Source organism: Lepidochelys olivacea, assembly GCF_965140295.1.
Source record: "Lepidochelys olivacea isolate rLepOli2 genome assembly, chromosome: 12".
In the NCBI taxonomy this organism is placed as follows: domain Eukaryota; kingdom Metazoa; phylum Chordata; order Testudines; family Cheloniidae; genus Lepidochelys; species Lepidochelys olivacea.
Window position 1 is genome coordinate 7,520,893 of NC_140422.1, and position 11,050 is coordinate 7,531,942.

The window sequence follows — 11,050 nt, forward strand, 5'->3', positions numbered from 1 at the left end:
AATGCAGAGAGGTGAGGAATGGGGGTTGGGGAAGGATATGAGCTAGAGCCAGAAGGGGAGGAAAGAGGCAGGAGTAGAAAGAGGCAGAAGATGAAGTAGGAGTAGGAGCTGTGGAGGGGTCAGGATAGCTGCAGGGGTGGGACAACAGGTGCAGGAGCAGGGGGCAGAGGAAGGAGTTGGGGGCAGGAGCTGGGGTGTTGATAGCCAGGTTGGCGGAGGGGCTGGAGAGGGAGCAGAAGGAGACAGGGAGAAATGGGAGGGAGGGAGAAGGGGCAGAAGAGTCCATAACTAGAGTTTACTTGCCTCCAGTAATTGAGGAATTGAATCCATGAGTTCTGAGTCTCAACATTGCCTTGCTGTCTAGCAAATAGGTGTGAAACATACAGGTAAAATGTGTGTCTCCATTCCCCTCTAGGGGAAGGTCCACATAAAAGATAAGTCTTCTACTGCTACCAGCTACTCCATTAGTTTGAATGGTAGAGGACTGTGCTGTGGATCTAAATATCCCAGCCAGGCTGCTGACCAAGATAGAGGATCGGTATGGTTCCACAAGATAGAATTTTGCTGGGTTTTATTTTTTCAATTTTTAAGTTTTTAAAAATCCCTAGAAATTACATTTAAAAAAAACTAAGTTAAAAGAATATGAAGGTTGCAAAGTCAAGCACCCAAAAGTTAGGCAATGCCAGAATTAGGGTTGCCTGTGCAACCTTAACTCATACCCACCTTGTGCATGTGCATTATGATACAGTCTTTAATTACAGTCATGAATTTGGATCCTGATCTGGGATCAGAGTCCAGCCCCCTCCAAGCTGAGAGTTGCCTAAATCCAACATTTTGCTTTGCACCCATTTCGGTTTCCACACAACTCTCCGAGTTCACAATGTGGTGGGATCAAGGCCTTGTTCTTGACCTCCTAAGACATGCCCCCTCTGAGAACACACTAGTACCTACTGGAAATGCTAGCTAGCTCCCTACAACCCCTGCTCTCTCCAGCCCCTTTGTTGCTTCCTATTGTGCACCAATGTAAGTCAGCTATAATTTGTCCATTAATGTTTTGTGGGTATTGGCTCAGGCCATATGGACAATGTTGGTGTTATTCTGTCTCACCTACAGTTTGTGGAAATTTATTTCCTCCTCTATTTCTCTGGGTTATGAAATCCTACAAGGGCATTTTCAAATGTGCCACACTAGCTCTGAAGGCGTATTGGAGTTTTGTATTAAATGTGCATATTTCCTGAACTGGTTCCCCAGTCTAAAAAAATATAAAAAAATCTTTCATGCATAACAAGTTGCGAGATACCTTCTGGGCACGTAATTCCGTCAGAAGGTTTTTATTCTAGATTATTTTAATCCATTTTTTTCCAGAAGGGTTTTTATTGCACCTCTGAGCCAGTTTTTTGCAAACGTCTTTGTTCTTTTTAAGATCAGTTGCATATGAGATAATGCAGCTTCTCAACACAGGCTTCCCATAAGGATGATTTAGTGGTGCTTTTGATTTATTTACTGGCATGCAAGAAAAATAACGGACCCTTGGGTCAGTACTGTATGTGACTCATACAAAGTCAATAACTTGGCATTTCCCCCCAGATGAGCATAGAATCTCAGGCTTGGAAGGGACCTCAGGAGGTCATCTAGTCCCACTCCCTGCTCAAAGCAGGACCAATCCCCGATTTTTGTCCCAGATCCCTAAATGGCCCCTTCAAGGATTGAACTCCCAACCGTGGGTTTAGCAGGCTAATGCTCAAACCACTGAGCTTTCCCTCCCCACAAAGGAGAAAATCCATTATTGCATTGGCTGGGAATCGAACCCAGGTCAACTGCTTGTAAGGCAGCTACGCTCACTACTATACACCAATACAAACATGCTCCTGCATTGTTTGAGAAATCCACCTACCTAATCGTTGCTGTTTAGACTCTTTACCATTGGGATGAGAATTGCTTCCATGACGACGTCTTTCAAGTCCTGAAAGTTGAAAAGCAGCAAACATCTTAATGCAGCATTGTGAGTTTGAGATCACATGGTACATCATCCATGAGGTAAAAGCATGCCTATATGGGGATGGATAATAGAACATCAACATCACCTGATTTGTGGGGGTAACACTCATTTGTGCTTCATGTATCAGGGAGAGGGTGTAAATTCTGTCACTTTGATCCCACAGTTGACTGGATGCATAAAAATTTCAGTGTAACATTAGAGGCTGTTTGTGGGTTTGAAATATCTTCACTGGCAACACTTTAAATTAAAAGGGGTATTTATAAAAAAAAAGTGTTCAGACTTAGAAAACGGGTTGTCTGATGATTTCGACGGATCCTTTCACCATTTGTTAAGACGCACGGTGCTAAGACCCTTTGATCACCAACACATTAACCAGACCATTCTCTGAGGGACTGTTACGAAGTGCACGGAGACTGCCAATATACATTCTTAGACTCCAAGGCCAGAAGGGTCCATTGTGAGCATCTAGTCTGGCCCCCTGTACAACACAGGTGGTAGGAACTTCCCTGAATTAATTCCTGTTTGCACTACAGCAGGTCTTTTAGAAAAACATCCAATCTTGATTTCAGAATTGCCAGTGATCGAGAATCCAAGTGTTGCGATGGCCAATAGTCCTCATTGTTCCTTATTGATTGTCTGTCTGAATTTGTCTAGCTTCCATTGCCAGTCATTGGATCTTATTTTCTCATTGCCAGCTAGACTGAAGACAATACCAGTCAGCATCATAAGCAGCACCCAGAGTGCACCAGCTGCTTAACAAAACCATTTGCTTGGTTAAAGCGCCTCAAAATTCCTAACTGTAATTTATATCCAGGTTAAAAACTGGAGGGATGCCCGGCTAACTGGGGTTTGATCATCTTACACTGGTCCAATTTGGAGTAGAGTGACAGAGACAGTTTGCTGCACACAGTGGCATGCGAATGGATTTCTACCTAAGCATGGGAGCATTGGCAGAGGAGAACTCACTGCACAGGTAACACGGAGCCATGAATCGGTACCCCACCAGAGTTCCAAGGATGCCGTGGCTTGGAATGGGGAATGGGGGAGCCTCATTCAGTGGGAGGTCTTGAAAGCCTCCTAAGCTCTTTCTTGGGCTCATTAGAGGTAGCAATTATTTTCATGCAATCTAAGTGCATATTCCAGTCTCCCCACAAAGGCCATTCACCTTTAACAGGCAGACTTGCTCTGGATCAGGGAGAGAGGAGTCCCCCTTATGAGCCGTCTAGTTACAGTAGCGTTTTCAAGTGTCCATCACCATAGTACGGCCAGGCACAGCAGGGGCCGGATTCAGTTTTGCATCTGAATTTTCCTCCCTCCGGCTCTTTTTTTTTTTAAACCCTCTTTCCTAAGCAAGACAGAAACCTAATGAAGACTGAGCCAAACATCCCAACCGATGACATTCATGGGTGTCTAAAATCAGGCAGAATGAGTCCACCCACCAGCTGGGGATGTCGCCTGGCCTCTTGTGATGGATGTGTGTGCGCAATTCCCCAGTCCCTGACAGAATCGGGTAGCGGAATTTATGAAATCTGGCCTGTTACAATGGAACATGGTTACAGCTCTCTCTCAATCTGCACCCCGCCCCAAAAGCCTTTCCTTAGATTTCTTCCAGGGTCAGACTCTGCACTTCCAGCTGCTTCTTCCAACTGTCTGTCTCTCTCACAATTTTTGTCTGTTTTCAGTTTCTCTGTGTTCTGCCTTCCCTCCCTTCCGTTCCTGCACACGCCTACTCAAAACAATACTCAGCAAACGCTCCTGGGTGGGTTCACATACTCCTGGTGGTTTAGGTTGGGGTTTATCCTTTACAGTTATGTTAATTGAAAGATGTGTTCACACCTATCAATCTCAATGAGGTTTTAACTCACTCCATAACAAGGTTTCACCTAGCTCCTAACATTACTGATAAAGGATATCTCTCATTGCTATTAGTTATTTATATTATAGGAGCCCCAATTGGGATCAGGGCCCCCCATGATGCAAGGTGGTGCACACATACATAGTAAGAGGCAGTCCCTGCCCCCAAGAGCTTACAGTCTAAAGAGACCTGAGCTGGGCAGACAAAATTTTAAAGGGCCAGGACTTTGCCATACTGAGATTTTGTAGGGAGAAGTGGATTCAGAGGTATAGGTATTGTAGTCTTAAAAATTCCTCTCAACTGTACATTATATAAGGAAGTAGTCAGAGGTAAGTTGTGTAGGATGTGGTTTTGAATATGTAGAAGAGAGCGAGTCTTGCGGATTCAAGACTGCAGTAATAGATCCAAACGCTGCACACTGTACCACAGAAAACAGCCCACAATGTCCTTAACCTTTCCATAACCACACTGTAATTTAGGCATCTTGGTCCCAATTTGCAGTCATGTTTGCGCACACACAAACGCAGGCCAATTTTATGCAGGTGCTTGCTCCGCGTGCACGCACAGTTCTGGGGATACGAGGACTGCATGGCTATCTAGCTGTGTGTGTGTAAACCCTCAAGTGCAAAACATAGGTGTGCGTTGCACATGCACAAATGACAAGACATCAGGGCCACTGGCAATAGTGACTCAGAGCCACATGCTGCCTGGCACCCTGCAGGAGCTACGTGTTCCTACGAATTTGAACCTCAGGTTACGTCTACACTAGAAACACTGCAGCGGCACAGTTGCTGGGGCTCTTCCGGCGCTGTAGTAAACCCACCTCTCCGAGAAGTGGTTGCTAAGTCGACAGAAAACTTCTTCCATGTGAATTGTTCACACCCCTGAGCTACGTCGCTGGGTTGACCTAATTTTCCAGGCCTTAGGGTATGTCTCCACTACAGTGCCTCTCCCAGCACAGCTGCGTAATGTAGTGTAGTCCAGAGTGCAGATGCAGCCTATGTTGATGGAAGGGTTTTTCCCATCCGTGTAGGAACACCACTTCCCCAGTGTAGCTGCATCTGGACTGGGGAATAGATCGGCAAAACTGTGCTACTCAGTGGTGTGGGTTTTTTCACACGCACGGCCAATGCAGCTGTGTCAGCCTAACTTTTAAGTACCTTAGCCAGTCTCTAAATTCACAGACCGACGTACGCCTGGCTGGAGCCCAAAGCAGGAGTCACTGTATGAACCAAAGGCTCTGAACCGGGAGTAGGCCTGGCTTTCGCAGAACAGCAATGCGCCAGGTGTCAGCGAACCAAGTCAGCGCATCCCTGACTGGGCAAAAACACACGGATCTCTCAGGTAACTGTGTAAACACATTCTTAAGGGATGGTACAAGAACACATCGACCCCTCGTAAGATAAGGAGGGGATGACAGGATAATGGATGAGGATGTTCTAACTAGCAGGTACAAGGGCGGTAACTAACATCCGGAGTGTAATACGTAACTTGTTTGTATCCATGTATAAAAGAAGTCCTACGGGGGGCATTGCTGTCCTGCCTAGGGGACAGCATCCTGGTGTGCCAATTAGCCCGGTGCCATTGTTGTGGGCACACATGTGTGAGTGTACATGTAACCATTGAGCCAAGGCACTAGGCCTGTGCTTTGCTGACAATAAACCTGGCCAAGTGCCTTCGCCACCGAACACAGCCAGTGGTCTTTCTTGACAAATAACACTGAGGTCTCCCGAAGGGGTAAGCGGCATTAACTGCCAGTGCAGCTGGCATCGGAGTGCCGAGCACAGGAGCACGGAGTAGCTGTAACAAGTTAGCAGCCCTCACCACTCTCCTCAGCGCTTAACAACACTAATGGGAACTTCGTAGGCAATTGGAGAGCACAGCGGCCTTCTGCTCAATTATTTCTCTACCATGCAAAATCACACTTGGCCACTGACTTTCAGCCTGTCCCTGTCCAAGCACAGAGCCCTACACAGCAATCAACTTGCACTGTTCTCAGACACTCATTGACACCCCAGGTTTCAAAAATTCAGCTATACGTGCTCTGTCTGCAGATTTTTTCACGTTGCAGAGCACAGAATACAAAGGGTTCGTTTCAGCGTTTTTATTTCTAGTTACCTACACCTTTGAGGCGGATGCAGCAGTAAGGTGAGAGCTTTCTATATAAAAGCTAACCAACACCCAGCAAGCTTCTTCTGTCGCTGCTGGGTTGTGGGACAGTTGCCTCCCAGCTCAGGAAGTGATCGTGCTGTGGCAATATTTACCACAGCCTTTCTCCATCTGCTGTAATTCTCTTCAGGCGGGTGGGCGGGGAGGTGTGCCAGTGGTTTGATTTTTAGAAACCAAACACCATTCGAATGAGAGGCACCCACTGAGATTCTTTAGCGGTGTAACAGCCATCTAATAATACACAAGGCTTGGCACGCGGATGGCCGTTACATGGCTTCCACGAACCGCATGGTGGGGGTCATGTGTAACTGGGGTGTGTGGAGGAGTCTGAGCCTTTCCTGATACGTTGGATTAAAGGCCTCGCACTGACCTTTGGACCACAATCCGTAGTCAGGAAACCAGGCAGCCAAGCATTAAGCATCACTAAATCAGCATAAAACCCAAATGAGTTTCCTCAAACTAACCCTCAGTGAGGCCAGTCATTCAAATGCAGTGAATTAGCCAAAGAGGGTCATGTTATAATGCTCTGGGGCTAGGAGCTTCTCTAGACTGGAAAAACAAATCAGTAGACCACTGGTGAATTCAGGGCTTATTGGGTTTTTCTGAAACACGAAGAGGGAAATCAAAACCTTGGCAAATAGCTGCAACGTGTAGAGAATGAGAGAACATGGTACAAGCGGGTTCCCTCACAGTGCGTTTCTGTCTGGGCTCAGTTTGTGGCCTACTCTATGGTGGTTCCGACTATTGCAATGTCCTGGTCTTTGGCTCCACCCCCAAGTAGGGGTTCCCACCCTCCAGGGTTGTCCTGGAGTCTCCAGGAATTAAAGATTATGTCATGTGATGAAACCTCCAGGAATACGTCCTACCAAAATTGGCAACCCTACCCCCAAGACAGCTACCTCTCAGAGAGCTGGGAAGCTCCTAGAACGTTATCCCCTTGCATTCATGCCATAGATACCAGGCTTACCTCCAGGTTGAGAAGGAGACTGAGTACTTGCTCCTGCAAAGGCTTCTTGTTCCTGGTTTAAATTACCTACAATTATTAATTTAAAATAAAATTAGGATATTGCCAGTGCCTTCCTATAACGTGCTCCAAATGGGTTAGGCTCACCTGTTTGTGGCATTACCAGCCTGACAAAACCAAAGGTATGCAACATGCAAACACACACACACAGTGCTGCAAAGGAAACCCCGGTACAATGTCTGACTAGTGTCTAATAGTCTGCTGTGTTGCAAACAGGCATGGGGCACTGTGTCCCTCCTCATATGTGCCCTGACTCACAGTTAATCTTTTGCTCCCAGAGAGGTGTGAAGCTTCAACTTTTACACAATGCAGTTTGCTCTGATGGGACTCACAATATTTGCAGTACTAAACCTGCCTCAGCCTAAATTTGACCCACACTCTCATTTGTTAGGTAACCTGATTACTCCTGCATCACCTGGTTTCTGCATCACTCCAGAGTGGAAGCCTGGAGATTCCGGGCTGATGTTAAATTTTCAGTTTGCCATGGATTTTTGTATTGATGATACATTAATGATTAATGCATCATAGCTGTCAAGGAAAAGGCAGACGTTTCAGCAGCTGGTGGAGAATAGTTCAGGTTTTTGTTATCCAGGAATGTGTGGGAAATGTTTTTGGCTTGTGAGATAAGCACAACTGCTAAGCTAAATAGTTAACAATACAGAACTTATTAGGTACCAGAGTAAACACCCCAAAGAAATAAACAGGTGTTTTATTTCACAGCTGTTGCTTTAGGCTGCCTGCCTGCAGATTCAGACAGACGTCACTACACTGGTTTGTACATGGCTTCCATTTGGCAGTTTCTCTTCACAATCAGAACAACAAAACATTTTCCTTTTGAAATGAAAAAGACTCTGGAGCAAAGTTCTGTGGCAAGGAAAGGAGCTGGGGAAACTTCTGCAGAATCACAGACCCAGTTCAGGGTAAATGTTGATCACTGTATCATTAGTGATAAGTGAACCTCCAATGGTCTGGAGCTTTGGTCTGAATAAAGCTCAGCATTTATCAGAGAATCTTTGGTCTAAAAAACATTAAACTCCCAAGAACAGACTCTTTCTCCTGTCATTTCCAGCATTTGTTATTTCTGCTCAAGCTGGAAGTACAATGAGATCAGTTCAGTATTATGGTATTTCCATTTCCAGGGCCCAGCTGAAAGCAGGAAGCAGAGAGATGCATGTAGAAAGTCCCTGCGTTGTACTTGCCTGGTACCAAAAACCATGAACAATGACTATTTTAAATGATTACTTAATATTTGTATTACAGTAGCACTCAGAGGCGCCCATCACAATAATTGTATTAGACACTGTGAAATTAGGGTGACCAGACAGCAAGTGTGAAAAATGGGGACAGAGGATGGCAGGTCATAGGTGCCTATATAAGACAAACCCCTGAATATCGGGACTGTCCCTATAAAATCGGGACATCTGGCCACCCTATGTGAAATAAACACATGAAGACACAACTCCTGATCTAGAGATTTTACAACCTAAGAAACTTTAAAAAAACACCCCCACTAAACTCTGAGGCTAAACCTTGTTTTAGCTTGAACTCTGGATCAAAGAAAGTACAGGACAGTTCTTTTTAGCTTGTGGCTGGATTTAACCTTGTTCCCCTTTCCTTTTCTGTGTGGGTTGCTCCTGGTGCACTTGGCTATTCATGGAGGCAAACAGGGTTAATGTGCAATAACAAGACTGCCTGCATGACCAGCCTGCTTAGATAAGCTGTCAGTTATTTGCATAACCTCCTGCTAAGCAGGAAGCTGAGGGCTGAGGATATCCAACTGCTAAATAGAGAAGATACCCTCGGTGAAATCCTCGATCTACTGAAGTCGATGGGGCTCAAGATTTTACCCAATGTGTCAGGAACTATTAAATAAGAGTTTGGTGTCTGTAACACTCTGTGCAGTGGAATTCATTGTCAATGACAACAGCGTACGTGGAGGAAAGCCACCTCCCGTATTCCACTGTATGGATCAGACTGGGAAGACATTTCTTTTGATGTTTGCAAAGGGAGAAAACCACCTCAAGACCTTTGGAGGGCTATAAAGTCATAAAGATTGTGGGATAAATTGTTCTAGCAGGTGGGACATTCAATTATAATGATTTAAACAACAATATCAATATAATTATGCATGTGAAATAAAATGACTGATGTATATATTATAATCACTCTTTGTCCTCTCACCAAAGCTCTCAGGATCCGTATGGGGCAGAACACATTGTCATACCAGAGTCCCAATTTGGACTAGTCAATGCCCTGAGTCCTTCCAAAGCGATTTTGCCTCTGTGCACATTTCCAGTTTGGGAACTGGATGTTCTGATCATTCAGAGACAGGCCCTGATCCTGGAAGGTATTGAACACCCTCAACTCCCAGTTAGGTCAACAGGAATTGAGAGCGCTCAGTATCTTGCAGGATCAGGGCCAGAACGAGCAAAGTGGACACGGTCCAAACTGATCCATTTACTGTATTTCCATCCTAAAACATCCACTCCCATAATGCAAAATTCACTCCTGTCGAAGCCACTGGGCTGCACCAGGGACAAAGTTCACCCATCAGCTGTACTACTAGGAGTGGTGATGCTAGGGATCAAGGTTCTGGCTTCTTGTTTGGGAAGGAGCCAGTGGGGACTGTGTTTCAGTGTGAATTGCTACTGATCAACCCCCCAGCTCTTTCTCCTTTACCTTCTCCTGAGGTACTCATGAGTTGTATCTCCAGGTCCATGGGGAGGTTGCCTTCCATGCAGACGCACTGGATAAACTGCTTCCAAATGATCGGCCCTGCATTCTCAAGTGTGTCAAGGAGCAACAAGACCTTTTTTTTGCGGTCAGTGATTCCATCCACGTGGCTCAGGTCCATGTGAGGGAGGAAACGTTTGGCTTTCATAAGCAGCCACTCAGGGGTATGACTCAGGGACTCCACCAGCTGTGGCTGAGCATTTGCTATGGCCCTCTGGAGATCCATATCCTCCATCTTGGGCTGGAGGGAAGAAACTGGATTGGTTAGCAGTGGAATTGGGAATAATGGAAACCTGCTTTCACCCTAAGACTTCCAAATCACTACTGCCTACTGTTTGGTTAGGCTGCTTATACAAAACCCCATCTCTATTGTTCCCTTGCCCATCCATCCCCAGCCAATTGTCTGTTTCATTCACCTGCTGTTATTGTCAGAACCCTAGACTAGGAGCTCTTTGGGGCAGGGACGCTTTTTGGAGTGTGTGTTTGTACAATGCCTAGCACAATGGCAAGCCAATCCTCGTTTTGAGGGGCTCGGGGGCTTCTGCGCTAGAAATAAATAACAGAAGCAGAGTTATGTACAACTTCATCATCAATAACTTCACTGATAGGGCAAGTTGGGTCATAGTTCACACAGTGTCATAAAACAGAGCGGCTGGGAGGCTCTGGACTCCAGGAGTGGGGTTATATTTGCCTATTTGGGGGACTGATGCAGCCACTTTTAGTCACGCGCCATTGACGTCAGTGGGAATTGTGACACGTTCATGGCCCATTTGGCAACACAAAACCTGCCATGTCCATGTTCTACTCTCACAATCTTTTCTGCCCTACCCAACTGAAGATCTCCTACCTGCATCCTGAGATGGTCACTTTCTTTCTAGACATTTACATTTTCAAATGTAACTGTGGATTCTCCTCCATTTCCTGTAGAATTACCGGCCCCCGTAGACATCACACTTTCAATAGACATCGGTTCTTGGATGCATGTTTTGAGCATGTAAGTGGATGATTTGTCCTGTGCAGCCTCCTACGGAGAAAGAAGCGGACTGTTAACAGAGCAGGATATAAATACGCATGAACAAATACAAAATGACATATGCAATTACCAGCGTTTCGATTTAGGAGCTCTGTCTAGGAGAGCAGCAGGGGACTGGGACTAGTACTGGGCTACAGGGCCTTTCATCTCCAGGTGAACAGTTCAAATCCTGCCCACGTGAGTGGTGACCAAAGTGTTTTGCCCTGTGAGGACTGGGCTGGGAGAAATGAGTTGGTA

General features: G+C 45.8%; 1 protein-coding gene across 1 annotated transcript in view; it reads right to left on the reverse strand.

Moving 5' to 3' along the window:
• NLRC5 (NLR family CARD domain containing 5) overlaps nt 1-10,774 on the reverse strand; it is a gene marked incomplete at its 5' end in the record, with an annotated part of 76,402 nt that extends 65,628 nt beyond the window's left edge. Inside the window, 4 exons of the mRNA XM_084645001.1 lie at nt 1,895-1,963; nt 6,991-7,056; nt 9,727-10,021; nt 10,667-10,774. Of these exons, the coding sequence (XP_084501127.1) occupies nt 1,895-1,963; nt 6,991-7,056; nt 9,727-10,021; nt 10,667-10,774 (538 nt within the window). The remainder of the gene's footprint in view (nt 1-1,894; nt 1,964-6,990; nt 7,057-9,726; nt 10,022-10,666) is intronic.
• Nucleotides 10,775-11,050: the final 276 nt, after the last annotated feature.